At 40.1% G+C, this 22,844-nt stretch overlaps 1 protein-coding gene across 1 annotated transcript in view; it reads right to left on the bottom strand.

Annotated features, from left to right (window-relative positions):
- Positions 1 to 22,844, bottom strand: part of LOC145409268 (neuronal acetylcholine receptor subunit alpha-7-like) — a 383,585-nt gene that overhangs the window by 86,712 nt on the left and 274,029 nt on the right. Inside the window, exons 2-4 of the mRNA XM_080279749.1 lie at positions 17,264 to 17,403; positions 3,412 to 3,456; positions 2,191 to 2,300 (exon numbers count right to left, since the gene is read on the bottom strand). Coding sequence (XP_080135875.1) covers positions 2,191 to 2,300; positions 3,412 to 3,456; positions 17,264 to 17,403 — 295 coding nt within the window. The remainder of the gene's footprint in view (positions 1 to 2,190; positions 2,301 to 3,411; positions 3,457 to 17,263; positions 17,404 to 22,844) is intronic.

The following is a 22,844-nucleotide window of genomic DNA, read 5'->3' as shown; positions in this document are numbered from 1 at the left end:
TGACTAGTTTTGTGGGTACTAGGGATGCCGGTTTGCTGAGTATTGTAACTGTGAAATCTGTGGATATTTAGGATGTGAACTGGTCTAATGCTGTTCCTGTTTTGAGATAGGCTGGGCAGTTGGGGTATGGACTGAATTTATATTACTGTTATTTCTGTTTTGTGTGTATTGGGGTTATGAACTGGGTCAATATTGTTACTGTTATTATGTTTGTGGGGCACTGGGGATATGGGCTGGGATTACGCTGTCTTTACTCGCATGTGTGGTTATAAAGACTTTCCTTCTACATACTGTAAGCACTAGTCTGCTGTTCCTGTTACTAGTATTATGGGGCACTGCGAGGTATGAGCTGGTCTGATACTGTTACTGCTGTTAGATCTGTTGGTATTAGGGTTGTGAACTAGACTAATTTTGTCACTATCATACCCATTGTTTGGACCCAGTTATTGCTTATCCTGTTCTTAGTTCTGTGGGTACAGGGGATGTCGACTTGGTCAGTACTATCTTTACTATATCTGTGGGTATTGGGGACAGAGATAAGCATATTTCTGTGGGTATTAGGGCATAGAAAGGAGTATTTCTGTGAGTACTACGGACATATATAGGCATATTTCTGTGGGTATTAGGGACATAGATAGGAGTATTTCTGTGGGTATAGGGATATAGGCGTATTTCTGTGGGTATTAGGGATGTAGAGCGACTTATATATACTGATCTTGTTTTTAGCTCTGTGGGTACAAGGGTATTCGACTTGGCTAATACTGTTCTTATAAAATCTGTGAGTATTGGGATATGAACTGACTTACATTTAGCTCTTTGGGTATTCGGGATATAGACTGACTTATATTTTACTCTGTGGGTACTGGGGATGTGCTAGGAATGTAGAATTGGCTAAAATATTGTTCTTTTGTTCCTGTTGTTAGCTTTGTGGGGCAGTGAAGGATGTGGACTTGGGTAATACTGTCACTTGTGAGGTATGTGGGTACTGGGATTGTCGCTAGCCTAATACTGCTCTATTCTAACCTTTATTCATTTTTTAGGGACAGGGAATATGAACAGGGGAATATATTATTACTCTTATTAGCTTTTGAGTATTTATGATGTACAGTACACCCTGTTTTTTTTTCTTTCTTTCTTTTCGTAGATACCATGGATTAGGGCAAGGCTAATACTCCCCTTCTCAAAAGCTATGTGTATTAACTTTGTGAGTATTAGCAATGTAGACTAACATTTGTTTATTGCCACCATAGATTTGGAGCTAGACTAATACTCTCCTTTTACGTTGTTCAGGTACAAGGGTCCATAACCTGACTGATAATGCGTCTTTTATGTAGCTCTGTGGTTTCTTGGGAAGTCCATGAACTACTGTATTGTTTAACCTAATGGACACTACTAACCGACTGGGTAATTGGTATATTTTTACTGCGCTCCTGGGACTGGATAGGTGGAAGGTCGAATGTGGTAGGGGGAACTCGACAGGTGTACTGTTATATTATTTAGTCTTAACTGGGAGAATGCTATGAGGGAATCGTTAGGTAAGGGTGTCGAATATGTTATGGAGATGTCGACTGGTATATTGTTTAGTTCCAAGGGGACTAGTTGAGTGGGGAGGTCGAGTGAGTGCTGGAATGTCGACTGTGATAGGTTTTAGAGGACGTGGACGTGTTGGGAAGATGTTGAATGGGCCAGTGTACCAGAAGTAAGTGTAAGTGTAGGTCTATGTGCACGTGAAGCCATCTACCAGCAGCTCAAACACTCACACATTTACACATACACTCGGCTATAGGATTGTACTCTAAGTAGCCATGGAAATTTCTTAGCAAATCGTCCTTAGTGGTTCATTCTGGACATTGCGCCCCAGTATCTTCTTAAATGTTGTTGATGCAAGGTATGGTGATAATGAAAAACTGTGAATAACGGCAATACAATGTTGAGGTGAAGTATCCTAAATAAATCGCTAAGACACAAATGTTACGAAACCTACACCATCTAAAATAAGGCCCATAGGACTTGGAACTTACGTCTGGAGAATTGTACACCTATTTTTTATGCATGTTTAAGTTACTTTCCTCATTACCTGTACATTTTATTACTCTTTGTACTTTCGAGAAATACATAAATCTACTGAAAAAATCTTAAGTATATATTTACGTTTGATGTCCTGGGATAACAAATAGACCAGAGACTCACCTGTTGTACATCAAAACATCTGGTTTCCATATTTTATAAGGTGGAATTCTGAGGTCCTTCACACCAGCATAATCGGTCTCATTCCACCGTAGGTTGACATCATTCCATTCCTGAAGGGTGGGGGTGAGGGTGGGGCGGTGTGTGAGATGACTGCTAAAGTGAGGACCATGGAAGTCATATATATCCAGCATTATCATCTGCATGACATGAAGAACTAAACTGTAACTTTATGCAATTTTCACGTTCATGATGCAACAAACTAAAGTGTGGAGAATGACCTTACAGATTCACTAGACCTCAAGGGGCCCAAGGGGGGAACTCTTTAGCTTACGGACATAGAAATATACATTAGTACAATATCAATATCATTAGTGAGTACTTTTGACTGTAAATTTGCAATACAACTGACAAAAGCATGCATTAACTTTCTTGTACAGTTAGAACTGAGCTCAATACTGCTGCACTGTGAAGGATGGAGTGACAAGCCCTGGATTATCGTGAGGAGCAAAAAAATAAGTGAACAAGCACTGAACATTCTCTGTCTCGGTGAGAATTAGTGTGTACGGGTGAGTAAGTAGAGAAAGTGAGCATGTCCTCCATCATTCGCCTGCCGGTGTCAAGAGAAGCAACAAGCAATGGTCGCCCTCTTTCGTTTCCCCCTGGGAAGTAAGACTCTACTGACAAACAGCAACTGATCAAGCCTACGACAAAGCCATAATCTAATATCTGCATTTTGCCAAAGCTGCAATACTCAGTCTAGATTCTTGGGGAAACCTGATTAGCTTATTTAATGTCGAGAATGTGCATTATTATAATGCTTAATTAGCATACTGTTAGTGACGGAGATGTATGTAATGAACAATTAGTATGTTAATTTAATATTGCATGCACAATGCTTTATATTAGAGGTATTGTAATACAACGAGATATTCTTGAGTCAATGAAGTATAGGGTATTGATCACAGAGAACTGAGGACTCAGTCAGAGAAAACGTCGAAATATTAGCTTGGAGGATAAACTAAGTTGTCTCTGCTCAGGAAATCCCCGGAATTTTAAGAACTTTTGGTCTATTCATTAAAACATTTAGATGTGTATTATTAGAATTCTTTAAGTCAAGCATGAGGCTGAAATTTAATTTTCTTTAATGAATAATAGTTTGCTTATTTAACATACAACTTTATTTATCCTCACTTTGTTAAGTTAAAGATATTAATAACTTACCAATTTTAACCATGTGTTTGTTATTAGGAGCTGATTCTTCTCATCCTTAAAGCAATAAAAAGAAAACATATTGTAATAACGATTTCATTTCCCCAATGACTGCCACTACACACTGAAACAGGGACGCCATAGCAAGAAAAATGAGGAAAACGAAGAAAGGGAAGGACGACAGAGACCAACTTTTTAAAGAGAAAATGCATAAAAAAGAGAGACTAGCAAAAGGGGGTGGGCCGCATTCCTCATTTTTCTCTGCATACACAAAAGTACATTGAGGCTGCCTGTCAGTTTGGGCAAACTCCAAGACAAACGGGACCAGATCATAGCCTGCCCAAGAATGACAGAGCACGAGACATACCACGTCCAGGCAGCAGGGTCCTCTTTGCCCTTCCTCGCCCTTGTGCCCTGGGTATCACCTAGGGCAAAGGGGAGTCCGTGTGTGTGCGTGTGTGTGTGTGTGTGTGTGTGACCGGGAGCTTGAAGGTCTCAGAAGCTATGAACAAAAATAAGATGGAAAGCAGAGACTCCCATTTCCTTCTACGTGGCAACTTTTGAGAGAGGGGGCCTTTGGCTACTATGCGTGTGATTAGTTGTGAGCTCGAAATTAGTGCAAAGTGTAAGTGATCACTGAACGGTATTCGTATTTAGAGGTACTTACGACATTGTGGTGCTTACACGAATGCATCGACGGCACGGGGGGAGTGGGACTCTTAAAGTAGGCTTGGAGTGCACAATTACTGTACTTTTAGTGGCTCGGGCCTGTGTTTGTTCCCTGCTATTTGGACATGGTAGCTCAGAGAGAGTTAGTTGTGGTGAGCACACAAAGTATGGCCGCGTGTCGAGGCACCCAGAAAACTTACCATATTCAACCATACGTTTGTAGTTAGGATTTGGTTCTTTTCATCCTAAAACAAGAAAACATGTCTAAACTAGTAATTAAAGCTTCAGGAAAAAGACAAAAATTAAACAAAAAGCAATAGGTCATTAGTAATGGTTAGGCTATCAGACTGAAGCTATTGAGCAACATTGGTGAACAAGGATTCAGTCATCCAAACTTAGGAACAAAACAACTGACTAGGCCTGACAGCAAAGGGTAGTGGGAAGTTTGGATTTTGTTTAATAGCTTTACGTATTGATTAGTTGGACCTAAAATTACAGTTAACTTCTGTTGCTGTTATACGTTGCATATGCATGTGTATACCTTATCAACTTGTATTTACTGCACTGTAGCTGTATGTGGTGAATAATGAATGTATGAAAGAAATATTACTGACATTTTTCCACGAGATGGTTTGATCATATTTAAAAATACATATATCTATAAGGCATTTTGGGAGGATATACCGCATGTACCTAAAGCTAAGCAGAATTCCAATTTATTATGCACTTTATCATCCATTAGTATTCACGTACATATGCAAGTAAATGAAAGCTGGCAATTTCTTTAGAGAATAATTCATATCCCTCATAATCATACTTTTTAACTCTGACCCTCAAAGCTAAGTCAATGAACTAGCTGTGACACACACAATGACATAATTTTGGTTATGTGGAAGCAGTTAAGGTATGATGGAGGCAGTAAGTAAGTAACATTGTGGTATGAATGAGTGACGAAAAGGTTTTTAAGTTGTACAACAGGAGTAGTTAAAGGGGGAGGAGGCTGGAATGGAATTAATTTTTTTAGAGGGGATTTCATTTAAGTGGTTAGCGAGTTTATAGTGATTCATAATTGCTCTTAATTAGGTTTATATTTACCCTACATGCTGGACTCCGATTCCATATATATATATGTATACACACGCAGGTATGTACGAATATATATATGATTCCTCTATGTCTGGGTTGGCCACGCGGTGTCATAAGACCGCTGTTTTTATTTTTTATTTTTTTCTGCAACCTCCTACAACAAGTCCTTTGGTCCGCTACAGCCCAGGGACAGTCAGGTGATGCTATATAACAAGGAAGTAATTTGATACACAGCCCAGGGACAGTCAGGTGATGCTCTAAATAGGAAAGTAATTTGACACTGAAGGGAATCTGATCACTCTGTTAGCTCCTAGAACAGAAAATAAGGACCTAGATTTATAACTCGACGGTTGCCTAAAATTTGGGAGAAAAGACCTGGATTTATAACTGGATGGTTACCTTAAGTCCAGGGGAATGAGAACAGAAAATAAGGACCTGGATGTGTATGGGGTGTTTTCCTTGCCAGTTACGCTTAAAATGGCAGTCTCTTAGAAGATGAAAAGCGAAATTAATTTTTTGCTACTCACACCTGTATGTTCACTTCAATAGGACGTTCAATTCTACCCTTATTCGAAAAGCTTGAGTAGGCGAGATGGAGGATATTTGCTGAGAGTCTAACGTGCTCTTGGACTCATATGGCTCTCATTCCCGGCTGAATAAAATCGTCTGGCATTAGCGGAACTGGGGTTGTATCGATCGTGGGAGGGTTGATGGTGCCGGTATTATCACACTAGCATGCTCCCGTGACTCACTGACAGATGAATAAAATCGTCTGGCGTCAGCTGGAATGAAGTACTAAGGTCCTGGCCATCAGAGGGTTAACCGTACCACTAATAAATACTCCCAGGCTCCTATGACTCACTCTCAGCTTAATAAAATCTCCTGACGTTAGTTTAATGATATACTAGAGTTGGCCCGACCGTAAGGGGTAATGAAGACGGTTTCCACAGTGTGTTTAGATTTTGAGAGATTTAATTCCTTCCTGCCGAGGGTGTTGTGTATATTATTTTGTTTTACTCCTTTCAGACGATTTCATTCACCCGTACGGGAATCTCAAGAGCCGTATTCTCGCCAGTTAAAGAAGCTCCCAAACACCTTTTCTTAACGATTTATTTTCATTATTACATCTTACTGACCTGTTCTGTGTTACATAAATACATCTAATATCGTCACACCGAGCTAAAATTACATACAAAAGGATGTTAATCAGCCATATCCAAAAATAAATCGCTAAGGATGAGGTGTTAGGTAGCGTCCTAGTAGTGAAAGGATTCTAAAAGCTCTGTTTAAGCTCTCTAGGATGAACAGTCTAGCCTAAGCTCCATGAAGAAATAATACCGATAATGATAATAATAATAATAGTAATGACAAGATCAATAATGATAATGGTAATAATAATAATAATAAAGGAGTCATAAGAGTGAGAGGTTTATTCCACTAAAACTCTCTCTCTCTCTCTCTCTCTCTCTCTCTCTCTCTCTCTCTCTCTCTCTCTCTCTCTCTCTCTCTCTCTCTCTCTCTCTCTCTCTCTCTCTCTCTATCTGTCTGTCTGTCTGTCTGTCTCTCTCTCTCTCTCTCTCTCTCTCTCTCTCTCTCTCTCACACACACACACACACACACACACACACACACACACACACACACACAGAGGGAGAACCACTAGTCTCCCTCTTTACTTATCAGACAGAAGGGGGGGGTTCATAAACAACAAGAGGGCCCCTTAGACAGAGACAAGGAGGAAGGAGTATATAAGTTTTTGCCTGTATCATTTAGGGTTTTTTTTCTTGAGGCTTAAGCAGATATATAGGGGGCTGGGAACGTGACTGGCCATAATATTAGGGGTTACTAGGGACCCGTGATAACATGCTTTGGGTGATGTTGGAGAGGGACGCCTTCACGCGGTGGCACCAGTATAACCAGGCATCTTCACTGACTGCACCAATAAAACCAGGCACCTTCACTCACTGCACCAATAAAACCAGGCACCTTCACTCACTGCACCAATAAAACCAGGCACCTTCATTCACTGCACCATCATAACCAGGCACCTTCACTCACTGCACCAATAAAACCAGGCACCTTCACTCACTGCACCAATAAAACCAGGCACCTTCACTCACTGCACCAATAAAACCAGACAACTTCACTCACTGCACCAATAAAAACCAGACAACTTCACTCACTGCACCATCATAACCAGGCACCTTCACTCACTGCACCAATAAAAACCAGACAACTTCACTCACTGCACCAATAAAAACCAGACAACTTCACTCACTGCACCAATAAAACCAGACAACTTCACTCACTGCACCAATAAAACCAGAGAACTTCACTCACTGCACCAGTAAAACCAGACAACTTCACTCACTGCACCAATAAAACCAGACAACTTCACTCACTGCACCAGTAAAACCAGGCACCTTCACTGACTGCACCAATATAACCAGGGAACTTCATTCACTGCACCAATAAAATCAAGCACCTTCACTGCCTGCACCAATAAAACCAGACAACTTCACTACCAGCTTATACAAGTGACTCTGCCCTCCCTCCCCGTTCTTCGAAATGGGGATGGCGGGCAATAGGAAAAAGGGGAAGTTCAGTCTGCAGTCCACTGGGTTCACATGCAGATGATCTAGGCCAATATCAGATGCAATTAATATGCTTTCACCCTCTTCCTTTCTGTCTGTCTGTCTCTCTCTCTCTCTCTCTCTCTCTCTCTCTCTCTCTCTCTCTCTCTCTCAGGAAAAAAGAGGCAGGAAAAAAAAGAATAAGAACAGCAGAGAGAGAGAGAGAGAGAGAGAGAGAGAGAGAGAGAGAATAAGAAACAATATAAAGTATAAATAAAGAGAGTAAAAGGAGGGAATAAGAGTGATAACCCCTTCACTACGATAACGTCTCTTGTATAGTAAATTTTGCCATCTCAGACAAATATATTTAATTTCAAGAGATAATTTAATAATCAGGGGAGTCGTATGGCACTCATTAACTGATTCGTAGTGCCTGATTTAACTGATTTATATAGACTGATTTAGCTGACTGATATAGCCTCATTGACTGACTGATAGAGCCTTCATTAACTGACTGATAGAGTCTTCACTAACTAACTGATAGAGCCTCATTAATAGACTGATAGAACCTTCATTAACTGACTGATAGAGCTTCATTAACTGACTGATAGAGCTTCATGAACTGACTGATAGAGCTTCATTAACTGACTGATAGAGCTTCATTACCTGACAGATAGAGCTTCATTAACTGACTGATAGAACCTTCTTTAACTGACTGATAGAGCCTTCATTAACTGACTAATAGAGCCTTCATTAAAACATTCACTGAGAGAGGGGCCTACCAAGAAAAAAATAAGTGACATCAGTTAGAGAAATGGGAAAATATAAAGACGCCCTTGCCCTTAAGAGGTTGAGTAAGGGAGAGAGAGAGAGAGAGAGAGAGAGAGAGAGGGAGTATGTTAAAGTAGGTCCGTCCGCACAGGCAGCAGGCTTCTTCGGTAACTGCTTAATTATTTAGAGATGCTGGTAGCCGGAGCTGCGCTGCCTCTCTCTCTCTCTCTCTCTCTCACACACACACACACACACACACACACACACACACACACACACACACAGTCCATACTTGAAACCCTTAATTCTCTCTCTCTCTCTCTCGCTCTCTCTCTCTCTCTCTCTCTCTCTCTCTCTCTCTCTCTCTCTCTCTCTCTCTCTCTCTCTCTCTCTCTTAAGGCACTGAAGACAAAGCGGTTCATGCATACACGGTGAAGGAGACAGTGTACCTTAAGTGTAGGAGAGACAGGTTGCAAGACACTGTTGAGGGTGTGTGAGTGTGTGTGTGAGAGAGAGAGAGAGAGGGAGAGAGAGAGAGAGAGAGAGAGAGAGAGAGAGAGAGAAACGTGGGAGGAGAAGGAAGAGAAATGGTGGAAATGGCTGTGATGGGAAAAATGGTAAAAAACAAAGAACACTAGATAAAACAGGAACCAAACGAGAAAGGAAAAGCTGAAAGGGAAGGAAGAACAGAGAATGCGAAAAAGGAAAAGAATAAGGGATAAGGGGATGGAAAGGGAAACAGAAGAAAAGAGGTGTTGGTGGAATACGTTCATGTGGGAAAGTGGAATCAAACAGGAAGGAAGAAAAAGGGGAAAGGGAATGATAGGGAAAGGGGAAAGCGCGGAACAGAGGAGACAAAGAAGAAAGATGTGTGGAAAGGAAATAAAAAGAAGGCAGAAAGGAGTTAAGAGAGAAGAGTGGAAGCTTTAGCAGGAAGAATGGGGAAGAGGTGAGAAGAAGAGGGAAAAAGGGGAAAGGGGGAAGAAAGGGAGAGGAGGAAAAACAAAGGGAAAAATGAGGGAGTAAAGGGGCGGTGCTGTTTAACTCATTCGTGTGAGGCAATCGATGATGGTTGAAAGGAGGAAGAAATGAGAGAGAGGAGAGAAAGACGAGTGAAAGGGAGAGCGAAAAAGAGAGAATTAAGAAGGAAAGAGGTAGAGCCAAAGAAGGAATTTTTGACAAAGTGAGAGGGAAGGTAAGCGAAAGAGAGAGAAATAAGAAGGAAAGAGAGAGAGAAAAAAGGAAAAGTTGGCAAAGTGAGAGAGACAATGACAGAATAGGGACGTTAGTGAACGCTCTCGTTTGGGGAAATGATGGAGTTAGTAAGGGGAAGAAACACGATGATGGAGAGAAAGGGAAAGGGTGGAGAAAAGGAGAGGAAAACAGGGTAAAGAAGAAAAGGAGAAAGATAAGTAAAAGAAAAAAAGAGAGGGAAGAAGGGCGGTGTTAGTGGTAAAGGGGAAGAAATGGGATAGAGGAAAAGGAGAAAGAGGGAAACACAGGTAGCCTAAAGGGGAAAAGAGATGGGTGGTGGATGGTGGTAGTAGAACCTAATCGAGTGGGAATGTGTTGGTGAGAGAGAGAGACAGACAGACAGACAGACAGACAGACAGACAGACAGACAAACAGAGGAGGGGAGGGGAAATGGGAAAAGAAGGGAAAAGAGGGAATGGGGAAAAATTGGGAAAAAATGGGACATTGGAAAAAGTCACAGTAGTTACATAAATAAAAAGGTGTTGGAGTTAGTAGTAGTGGTGGTGATGGTCGAGGGAAGGAAAAAAGGAAAAAAAATAAATGAAAAAAAATTATAGAAGAAAAAAACTGACTGGGGAAAATTAAAGGTAAAAACGGAAGTAGGACACCAAAAGGGGGAGAGATGTTGAAAAAAGAAATAATAAGGGCATCTCAAAAAGTTGGGAAATGGGTACATGAAAAAAAAAGAGTAAGAAAAAAAAGACACTGAAGGGGACATAGGGAAAAAATATAGTGCGAAATGAGAGAATCTAGAAAGGGAGAAAGAGGGAGAAAGAAAAAAAAGAGAAGTCGAAAGGAGACAGAGACAGAGAGAGAGAGAGAGAGAGAGAGAGCAGCCACTTTGGTAGGGAAGAAGGTAGCAGCGAGAAAAAGAAAATCAGTGAAAAGGAAGGGGTGGGGGAGGACGAGGAGAGGGAGGGGAGAGGGAGGGGAAGTAGGGAAAGGAAAGGGAGGAGGGTGAAAGAGAACTAAAGCACATACAGCCAGGGACTACACAGGGAGGAAAAGTAGGAAAGAAGAGCAATGGAAGAGGAAAAGAAAAGGGTGAATATTCCGACAGCGGGATAGGGAGAGATGGGAGAGGGGATGGGAAAGAGAAGAGGAGGGGATGGAGAGAGGGACCGGGAAGAAAAAGGAAAAGGAAGGTATGGAGGAGGAGGGAAAAGGAGGAGGGAAAAGGAGGAGGGAGGAAATGGAAGGAAATTTGGAATGAGAAAAGAGGAGGAAAAGAAAGAGGGATGAATGATGAAGAGAGGATGGAGAAAGGTGATAGAAGGGGAATAGGGAGGAAAGGGGAGGTGAGGGAACCTTGGGAGTGAAGAAAAAGGGGAGGTAGAAGCAGAGATGGGGAAAGAATGGGGGAGGAAGAAAAGGGAAAGAGGGAAATGAGAAAGAGGAGATTAAACGGGAAATGGAGAAGAAAAGAGAAAGTGAACATGAGGAAGAGTAGGGAGAAACGGAATGGGAGAAGAAGAGAGAAAAGGGGGATGGAGGAGGAAGATGAATTAGGGGAGAGGGAAAAGAGGGAGTGAAGGAAGATAGGGGAGAATAAAGAGGTACATGCAAGCACTTAGAATGAAGAGAAAGGGAGGAAATGAAGAAGAAGAGTAGTAACATAATAAAGGAAAACAGAGCTGATGTTAGGGGGATGGGAGAAGGAAAAAGAAATAGGAAAACAAAAGGAAAAAGATTAAATATTCCAGAAGAGAAAAAAAAAAAAATAGATGAAAGAGAACAGAAATAGAGAAGCAAGCAAGCATCTCTAAGTTTGAGGATGAGGAAAAGAAAAAGAAATGAAAAAGAAAAGCGAAGGATAGGCACTGCTTAGAGGAGAGATGAGGTGAAGTAAAAAGTACAGGAATAAAAAGGGGAAAAAAGCGGGCACTGGCATTTCGAAAGGGGAATAAGGAGGAAATAAAGGACAAGAAAAATTTAACTGATATCCCAAATTATCAAAAAGAGGTGAGAAATAAGAGGAGTATGTGTTGAAATAGGCGAGAAGTTCGAAGGAGTCGAGGGAAGAGGAAGAAAAGAAAAACCACTGAAAGGGTGAGATAGAGGAGAGGTAAGAGGAAAAAGGAATGAAAATAAATATAAGGGAAAACGTCAGAGAGGAAAAAAGAGAAAAATGGAAATAAGAAACGAGAAAAATCTTAAAGGGGAGAAAAGGAGGGAGTAAAGAAAACAAGAACCGAAATAATGGTAAATGCAGATGAAGCTTTTTCAATGTGATGAAGAAGAGGAGGAAGAAAGAGGGGTAAAGAGAGAGGAAAGAAAAGGCAAGGAAAGAGAAAAAGAAAGATAATGAAAAGGAAAATGCAAAGGAGGGAGGAAAATGAGAGGAAGTGATTAAAAAGAACATTTAAAGTAACGAAGAGGAAAAGAGTAGGAGAGATGAAAAGTGATAAGGAAAGAAGCAAAAAGGAAAATGAGAGGAGGATGGAAGAGAAGAAGAGGCAAGGGAAAAATGGAAAATGAGGCGAGAAGAAAAGGTTAAAGAGTAAAAGTAGGGAAGGTGAAGAGCATGGGAAGAGTGCACGGGAAGAGAGCATGAGAAGAAAAAGTCAAACGAAAGAGTAGAGTAATTGTAATATTATAAACGTAAATGTAACACTGTTTCGGGCAAGGAAATGAAAAAGTAAAGCCAAAAATATATATGTGAAGTTTTTAAAATGAACATGCAGGTTACTCCTACTACAACCTAATCCTTCCCATTGATTATTTTGTCCTAACTGGTTTGAACGAAAGAATAGGAAATTAATCTGAACTATATAAAACACGTGTTAATGCTGTTTTAATCCACTTTCCGGAAGAAAAAGTATATGTTGATTAGCACTACATTTTCACTTAAATTGTCGTTCAGATTTATCTGTTTTTCCTATCATTCTATCCCCTTTAGCCTGTGTGCTTCCCATGGGACTTGTTCACATTTAATACAGAATTATCATAATGTTTTGTATTTTTGTTTTAATGGTCTTTGGCGTATGTGAGAATTTGATTTTTTTTCTTTCCGAAGGGAGTTACAATAACAGTTTTTAAATTATTTTTTGAGTGGATAGGGGAAATTATCTTTAAACATCATTTTTTAAAGGGAGTGGGCGATGAGAAAGGGGGGATCTTAATTTCTTGGGGGGGGGGGTGCTGAGGGGAACATTTACTTTAAGACCTGGAGGGTTGCATGATTTAAGCCTCTGCGATTCACGGGAAGATCGAGCCACCTCATGTGAATCATACGAATCTCCCTCTTTCGCTCTCTCTTAATTAACTCTTATCCTTTTAGCCTGTCAATTCGCTCTTTCTTCTTACTCATCTTCTCGCGCCTTTCAGCTTTTTCAATCCTTTTACTCATCTTCTCTTTCATCTTTCTCCTTCCTTTTAACTCAGGTTCTCTTCCACGTCAGTAATCTCCTTTCTCTGACTACCTTTTCTTCCTTGTCAGCTTCCTCCTTCCTCATACTCATTTAATTCTCTTCTTCTCTTTTCTCTCTTACTTACTTGCGCTGCGACAGGACAGACTCAGGTGGCCCAACTTACACGGGATCTAGGTTCTCTCGGTCCAGCCTCTGTTATCAGTCACTCCCGGGAATATATTAGTGGGTGAGTTTAGGCCGCAGGACAAGGAATACAGCAGGAAGGCGAGGATGAATGATGACCTCTGGAGTGGGTGGGCGTTTGGGTGTGGGTGTGTGGGTGTGTGGGAGAGTCCTTTAGTGCTCTTTTTGTGTCCGTGGTATATATGTACACGTTGTCACTGTGTATGTAGATTTTTAATGTATGTGTATGTGTGTGTGTGCCCGTTTACACATGTCCTTTCGTGCCTCCATGTTTTTTCGTCTAAGTGTTTATGATTATGCCACCCCGAAGTGTTCATTTTATTTCGTGTTTATACCCCGTGTTTTTTCCTCAATGCCTTTGTACTCGTGTGTGTTTGAAGTGCTTGCCGATTGTGTTTGGGTGGACGGTAGTGGGAGAAAGGGGACTCTTTAGAATGAGATTAGTGCTTTTGATGTGCTTGTTATTAGTGTATTTGTATTCTGAGGCTGTGTGTGTGTGTGTGTGTGTGTGTGTGTGTGTGTGTGTGTGTGTGTGTGTGTGTGTGTGTGTGTGTGTGTGTGTGTGTTTGTGTGGGGAAAGGGGGAATGAGCGGGGTAGTCGAAAGTTTGTGTGTGTGTGTGTGTGTGTGTGTGTGTGTGTGTGTGTGTGTGTGTACTGGTTTATGATCAGTGCGTGTGTGTATGTGTGTGTGTGTGTGTGTGTGTGTGTGTGTGTGTGTGTGTGTGTGTGTGTGTGTGTGTGTTTACTGGTTCATGATCAGTGTTTGTGTTCATTTAGCTGTTTGTACATGAGTGGTAGTTAGGTCGGTGTGCATGTGTGTGTGTGTGCATGATTAGGTATGTGTATATATGTATGTATGTATATATGTGTGTATGAATGAAAGTTTGTAAGTCGTATTGTTATTGTAATGGGAAATATAACGCATACATATCTGCGTGTTTGTCTGTGTTTTTTGTATGACAGCTGTGTATGTGAAAGTATAAACAGGTGTAAATGAGTCTGATCACATAATAACGTGTGTTTGTGTTTTATGAGCCAAATATCAATGTATGTATATAAGTCTTTATCTGTATGTGTATGCTGAAATGTGTGTATATAATTTTGCTTTGAACTATGCATCTATGTATTAAAGAACGCGTGCTTAAATCTTTGCGTGTGTGTGTGTGTGTGTGTGTGTGTGTGTGTGTGTGTGTGTGTGTGTGTGTGTGTGTGTGTGTGTGTGTGTGTGTGTGTGTGTGTGTGTGTGTGTGTGTGTGTGTGTACTTATAAGACGTGCATAATCAGTGTGTTTGTAAATCATGTGCATGTAAATGAATGTTTATAATTATAAGATACATGAATAAAAAGACAGCTGTATTATCTGTACATTCATGAAACATGTGTATTTACAAATGTGTGTATATATGAAGGAAGATGAATGACTGATGGCAGCGGAGAGAGAGAGGATCTGTAGAGCCAAGAGAAGCGGTTATATTGCATGCAAAATACACTCTGTAAGATTATTTAACAGTTCCACAAAATCTCTTATTCAGTTATTTACATGCATCACAAAAACTGGTCATTATTTAAGAGTAAATCCTAGACTGCAAAAGGAACATATAGCTTAATTAGAAAGAGAGAAGGCAAATTAACTTATTTTTTTTAAACAGAACAAGGAAAGATAGATAGATAATCCGAACCGACTTGAGGAATAAACTCAGGCCTACTGCGTCCAACTTTAATATGGACGTGGTTTGCCACCCCGCTGCCAAAACCTTCATTTTTTTTCTCTCTCTTTGGACAAGTAATAAGGGAAGGGCACGGAGCGATTTAGACCAGAACAGAACAATATTGAGTGTCGGACTAGTGTGCTTGATTTAGATGACACTATTTTCTTAATTAAATACATTTCGATTCGGATTAAGATCGATCGGTTGGTTTTCATAATGTTATTTAAGAATCAGGATTTGTTTACTTGATTTTTCTTATATGAGGTAGCCACATGCGCGTCTGTTGGGAACTGTACACGCATATGGACACCACGGTTACAGTTACAGGAAATTATTTTTTATATCATTGGCCTGAAAATGTTCTTACTTGTAATTATTGCTGTAACTCTAGGCATTTATAACTTTCTCTACTCGGTTTCTGTTTCTTCCTCACGAGACACTAGATTATCATTCTGACTTTGGCTGAAAAAGCTGACTGACTGATATTGTTTACATTAATCTGTGGTTTCAGCAATAGGTTAGTTATTAGCCTTGCTGGAGAGACGTCGAATTTCTCCATACATGCCATATCAGAAGAAAGCTTCAGGAGAGTGGTGAGGGTTAGGGAGAGGAGACTGGCTGAGGGAGAAAAGGAGAGGAAGACGAGGGTAAGGGAGGGTCGGATTTAGGTTAGATATGGAAGAGAGATAGGATTTGGTCAGACAGACGAAAGTGGAGAATGGCTGGGGAGCATTATAGTAGAGTTGGGTAATGCAGGATAAGATAGGATACGATGATGAATGGGTAGTGTAAGGTAGAGTAGGGTGGGTAGGAGAGGGGAGAGTTTAGTAGAGCTAAAAATAGGAGGAGTGTTTTGCGAATGAAGCACAAATTGAAATAGATGGAATTGGGAGTCGTCAGTAGCCTATTTTTGTGGCACAGAAAAAGGAAAACATTGGCTAGATGGGACTGGGTGAAGGGTCTGGTGACATACTAAGTGAATGTGGACCTTTTTGAGATAGTCTGAAGGGATAGGGGACTGTTATAAAGCGCGAACTGTTAACGTCAAAAAAATATAGCCCCGAAAAAAAAGTCGAATACGTCGTCACCATTAGCGTCTTTCTCTCGTTTGTCTTCTTTGATACCGACGTCATTTCTGGTCTCCTTTAAGTTATGCCTTTTTTTTTTTTTTTTACTTTTTTGCTTTTTTCCTAATCATTATCTCTTGAGGCACCAATCAGGCCTCAATTTTCCTCTGTTCTATATCCAATCTCTTCTTCAATGGACATGCCTCTTCCCATATTACTTTAGAAGTCGTTCATCATTTTTTTCTCTCTCTCGTCTACGATTTTTTTTTTTTTTTTTACGCCGATCGGAGCAACATGGAGTATTTCTATATATAATTCTAACGAGTCTTATAATTCTACTTGTCTTAACTTATCCATGCTTATCTTTTTTTTTTTTTTTTTTACTTGAAGTTGCCTAGGGAAATTTTTGCAAGATCCTTTCAATACTCCAGATTGCTGTGTCCGATTGTTTTATTTAGTCGTCTCGTAATGAACGGACGAAATGTTCAGATAATTTGCTCAACGAGGAGGAACAAGAGTTTATGATAAAATAGAGAAATGTATATTGATTTAGTGATGATGAATCGATGAACTGTGTGGTCAGTATAAATATATATATAAAGAAGTTAGACAGTAAACAACTTGTAAACACCAAAGACACCAATAACTAGTCTACACACATGAGTCTATATAGGGCAGGTAAATACCCTCAATTGGCTGGTACCACCTGAGCCGAGCGCAAGACCTCCTTGGATATTGCCTTGTTCTGTACTCTGACATCACCGTAAAAAAGACACAAATGCAATATGAAAGAAGACCTTGCACTAGGCTCAGTAGGTATCAGATTGAATCTTACTTTTGAATCAAATATGACTGACTTAAATTTATTTCTTAAGTAAAAAATGCAATAATGTTAGTAATTAGCATACTACTGTACTGCAAAAATATAGATTTATTCAAATTATTTAGTTTATAGCACTTGCTAATAGTATGTTATCAAAAATTTGGCAAAAAAATATATATATACAATAGCTGGAGCTAATTTCTTTATTATCAGTTTGAAATGGATTTTTTTTTTTTAAATTCTTAATACTCATTTAATGTTCTCAAAATCTTGATCTCTACAATTGACTTGACATGTTATTGAGAACTGAGTATATAACTGGTAATGGTTTTGGTTCTAGGCAGCAGGGTAACCTACCACGTCTATAATCTGTTGGAGTGTGATCCCGAACGAGACGACCACTGGCTCAGTCTCGTTGCCGACGGGTCGCTCCAGAGGGTTGTAGTTGTCTAGCAGGTCGTGCAGCAGCCGCCGCTCGTTGGTGCCGCACGCCGCCTCTGTGGGGGGCACCGGGGGTCAGTGGGGGGCACCGGGGTATGTGGGTAGAGTATAAATGGGGCAGAGAGACACACATGGATTGACTATGAATGGGGTACAAAGTATATGGGTAGAATGTGAGTGGGACACAAGGAATATGGGTAGAATTAAAATGTGGCACAAGGAATGTTGGTAGAATAACATACAGGTAACATATCAGTAAGGCAAATTGACACATGGATAGACATAAATGGGATAGTGGAATAGGAAGGTACCATGTGCAGTAAACAAGTGGAGCAGAGAGGAACATGGATAGTATATAAATGAGGTTCAAAAGGCCATGAGTTTATAATAACAGGTTCTATATAAAGAAATCAGGTATATAAATTGGACCAAGGCACAAGGATAAAATGAAATATAGGAATTGTAAAACTGCGGCCAAAATTACCTCAAATCACATATGGGCAGATATAAATATGTATCAAGACACATGGGCATAATGATATTATATAGTACAAGAGGAGAAGATAAGTAAACGGGAATAATAAACAGGTGTATATAACTACATTGGGCAAAACGGATAGCATATATATGATTCGTAAGGCACGGTGTCATATATAAACGAAGCTTAAGCCACATGGTGATAAGGTGGACAAATTAACTGCAAATGAATGTGGCAGAGGTACATGTGTATAATAAGGACTTATCAACGTATCATTAAAATAACCGAGAACAAGGTACCGTATATCAGTATCACATTAATAGGACATAGGAAACATGTCTATGCAATGAAAACTTTATATATATATATATATATATATATATATATATATATATATATATATATATATATATATATATATATATATTAATTAACTACAGCATGAATCCTGATGATGGAAAACGCAAACGAATTAAACACGATGTGAGTGAAAAAGAGGCAGGAAGATGATGATGATGATGATGAGAAATAATAATGATGATGGTGGCAATAGTAACTGTAATGCTGCTGCTGCTGCTGCTGCTGATGATGATGATGATGATGATGATGATGAAAATGATGATGACAGTGACGATAAAGTTCCCCGTTTTATCGAGTCAACCTACTGTAGAGAGCGTTGCATCAGTTCTCTGACCCTTGAGCATGAGACCAAAGACGTCGTTTTGATATACCGTACACAGTATGCTTGCCCGTAGCAGACGCCTTTATCCAGATCATAGAGAGCACATCGATAGTGAAAGGAGAAAGACGAAATGTAAACATGATCCCGGCTTTTCAGTAATTTTTTTTTTTAAGTTGAATGGGAGTAAACTAGGCGAGAGAGAGAGAGAGAGAGAGAGAGAGAGAGAGAGAGAGAGAGATTTTTCCCTCTCTCGTGTCTCGATCCCTTTCTGATAACCAGCTCTCGGTTCCTCTCTCTCTCTCTCTCTCTCTCTCTCTCTCTTTCTTTCACAGGGGCCCAGGTGTTGCGGGATTCATCTGGCTAATTAATCAGAGAGGAAGGAAGGTGAAGGAAGGGGAAAGGGAAAGGGAAGGGGAAGGGGAAGGAAGTGAGGGTGGGGGAAGGGATGTGATGAGGAAGGGGAAGGGGAGGGGGTGGGAGAAGAGGAAGGGGTGGGGGAAGGGAAAAAGGGAAAGGGAAGAGAAATGGGGGATTTTAGACTCTGCTGGATGGGGTGAGAAGAAAGGTGGGAGGGAGGGAAAGAGAAAAATACACAAGAAAGGAGAGGGGAGGACAGGATGCAAGGGAAAGGGAGGGAAAGAGGATATGCACGTAAGGGAAGGGAAGGAGGAGAAGAGACAAGAATCAGAGGAAAAGAAAATGTGATTAAAGGAAAGAGTACAGGGGAAAGAGTAAAATAATAAATGAAGGAGAGGAAAGAAAGTAGGAAATGATGCAAAAAACAGAAAGAAAGATAAGAAAAGAAGATTAAAGAAAAGAGAGTTAGTGGAAGAGAAGATTCAAGAGTAGGGAGAAAAGGGAGGAGAATATAAAAGAAATAGAGAGTAATGTGAAGGAGGAAAAGAAAATTTTAGAAAGAAAAGAGGAAGTAGATGAATCTGTAGGTAAATAAAGGAAAGAACGAAGACAAATTGAAAAGAAAGGAATTGGGGAAATAAAGAAGGAAAGGGGGGGGAGTAAGAAACTTAGAGAGGAGGAAAGGAAGAGAGATACTAAAAGACGAAATGTAAGAGGAGGATTATCGAGTGGAAGGGGGAAAGGAAGGGAAGGGAAAAGGATGAAAGATTAAAGAAAAGAAAGAGAAGAAATATTTTTGCAAGAAGAATGGAAGAGGAAATAGGAGGAGGAAATTCAGAGAGAGATAGGTGGGGAAAGGAAGAATATGCAAGAGAGAGGAGAAGATGGAGGATAAGATTTAGAGAAGGAATAATACCTAAAGAGAAGAGGAGAAAGGAAGAAGGATGCAAGAAGGGAGGGGAGAACGATAGAACTGGAAGGAAATTTTGCTTCTTAAGTAGGGTGATGTCTGCAGTTTTTTCCCCTCAGTTTATTTTATTTATCTCAAAGAAGGAGGGTAAAGACATAAACGAAAGGGTGAGGAAAAGGAGGGATGGAAGAATAAAGAAAAAAGAGGAACGGATATGAGAGAAAAACATTGATGTATATAAGGAAGAGGAGGAAAATGAATGAAAAACGGGGGAGGAAAGGTACATGGAAAGGAGAGGAGAAGGAAGAAGAAGGAGGACGAGCAATAAGGGAGAATGGAAAGTGGCAGAGGAATATGACAAATGGAAGAGATGGAACATAAGAGAAAAGGGAGTAGTAAGGAAGGAAAGATACGTGGAGAGGATAGCAGGGTGAGAAAGAGAGATCAAGGAAAGGAGGAGAACTTAAAGGAACAGAGAACCATGAGCAGTGGATAAATGAATATATATATATATATATATATATATAGGAACGGGTCAAAAGGAAAGGAAGAAAGATACCCAGAGGCGCGAAGGAAAAGAGGAAATTACAGGAAGGAGAGGAGCTGAGGAGGGGAAGGAAGATAAAAGGAGAGAGGAAGGGGAGAAGGCGCGGGAAATAGTGTTGGGCACAGTCACCATTAAAGATAAAACAATACTGGAAAAGGACGAAAGATAAGATGGGGAGAAATTAATGGAAAATGGAAAAATAATGTGTAAAAGAGAAACAGAAAAGGGAACTTAATTAAAGAGATAATACTTCCGGAAGAGGAAAAACTTAAAGGGAAAACTTAAATTAAAAGTTATACATTGTGAAGCTATTCCAGAAGCAGGGAAACTAATCTTGGGAAAACGAGATTTTTGGGAATGGAGAGTTAATTGAATAGATGATTTTATTGCAAGATGAAAAAAATTGAGAAAGTGAATTTCGAGGAAAAGTAAAAAATTCATACAGGAAAAGGAACATTTTGGGTGAGGTAAGCGATGGAAGTGAATCGTCGACTGATTTGGTATTTTCGCAAGGATGTTGAAAAGTTGGAAGAGAAGTTTGAGGATCTGTGTGTGTGTGTGTGTGTGTGTGTGTGTGTGTGTGTGTGTGTGTGTGTGTGTGTGTGTGTGTGTGTGTGTGTGTGTGTGTGTGTGTGTGTGTGTGTGTGTGTGTGTGTGTGTGTGTGTGTGTGTGTGTTTACGTGCTGAGAAGAATATGTCAGGGGTAACAAATGTGTGCTTTGTTAGGGCAGATGAGATTGGTGTGAGAGGGACAGGGTACGAGTATGAGAGATGAAGAGCAGTGAATGACCTGGGAATAAAAGAGAGAGAGAGAGAGAGAGAGAGAGAGAGAGAGAGCACATCAAGAAACACCAAAACTATGATGACAGGTGGAGAGAGTTGAGGTTACTAGTATGTCGCCTTTTTTTATAGATATTTTGAGAGAGAGAGAAGAGAGAGAGAGAGAGAGAGAGAGAGAGAGTAGGTCAGGAAGGTCTATGATGTGGCTTTACTGAGTAGGGACAAAAAAATCTGGAGGACATTTTGCCTAGATCACCCGTCGTAGGAAGCTGAAGAATAGAGAGCTAGAGAAATAGACATATAAGATAGACAGAGTAACAAACAGCTAGACATATACAGACTGATAGACAGACAGTTAGACAAATAGAGAAGGCAGACAAAGAGACGAATATTCACGAAACTCTCCAATGACGACAATCACCCCAAACCTTTTTCAGTGCTATTTCTAATCACTGGTAATTCCCGGCCAGGCATACCAAGTGGCCTGATGTCACCTCCTAAAGCACATCGCCAAACATCACTCTCTTGTTCTCTCACACTCCAAACATCGCTCGCTTTTTCTCGGCCGTCCCTATGTAACATTCCCGGCCCGTGACGAACCCCATCTTGAATAAGCATTGCGTAGGTGGCGGGAAAAACAGCTATTAATTTTCCCTGACTATGATCACGGCTTGATGTATTCTCCCTGCCTCTGAAATGTTTATCTATATTTTTATCCTGAGAAATGTTGTATCTTTGAATTCACAGCTTAATTTATTCTCCCTGCCTCCGAAATGTTTATCTGTATCTCAAGGAATGTTTACGTCAGAATGTTTATCTTCGTCTGATCTTTCTATTTTCTTTGCCATCTCCAGACGAAATCATTCCACTTTTGTAATCTCTTTCTTGTCTTGGTATTTCCTTTTTCCTTAGAAGAATATTTTCCCCTTTGCCTGGTTTTGGTTCATTTTTTACTACTCCCAGATGGTCATATTCTACAGTCTTTATTTTTTATTTATTCATACCTAGTCCTTATTGGATTTATTCTGGATATTTTCAACCGTGCCACAAACTAACGATATTTTTACTGTATCTGGATGGTAAAAGCTTCTTGGTATTTTAGTATTTTATTGCTGTCTCCAGATGTTTTATTGAGCTTAGTGTTATTTTACGTCACCGTTGCTACCTACAGGCGAATATGTTCACCTGCTTCTTATTCTGTTCTTACCTCCAGACAGTTATCGTCAACTTTATCTTGTTTTAGTTTATTATTGCCTCCTTGAAAAGATTGCCTTCAACTGCCATATAGATAGATAGAAAGACTGACAGATGGATAGATAGATAAATAGATAGATAGATAGATAGATATAGCCTCTACACGATTTCGTTCGACTGAGGAAAGACCTGTACTGAAAAGATTATTGAATAGCCTACATTATCTATGACCTCCATCTCAAAAAATTTCTCCCTGTTCTGAATTGCCTGGAGATACCATTAGTAAACTGATTGAGATGCCTTAGAAGATAATGGGTTAGATAAGTTAGTGGCACTCCTGTTGATAATAAGTAACTTATTGGTGAGGTGGAAGATGCATGATTGTTCTTTTAGGCAGAGAAAAACCTTACAAGTTTAAGTAGCAGAGAGAGAGAGAGAGAGAGAGAGAGAGCGTTAATACACCCATCACTTGGCGTCCGAAAGCAGCTCACATAAACAGCGGCGAGTAAAAACAGCTGTTGACGCCCGCCCACTTAATGGAGGGAGACA

Source organism: Coenobita brevimanus, chromosome 80, assembly GCF_032717465.1.
Source record: "Coenobita brevimanus isolate Jiangsu-jjx chromosome 80, ASM3271746v2, whole genome shotgun sequence".
Lineage (NCBI taxonomy): Eukaryota > Metazoa > Arthropoda > Malacostraca > Decapoda > Coenobitidae > Coenobita > Coenobita brevimanus.
The sequence above is the reverse complement of the archived record's forward strand: the minus strand, read 5'-3'. Positions and strand labels throughout refer to the sequence as shown.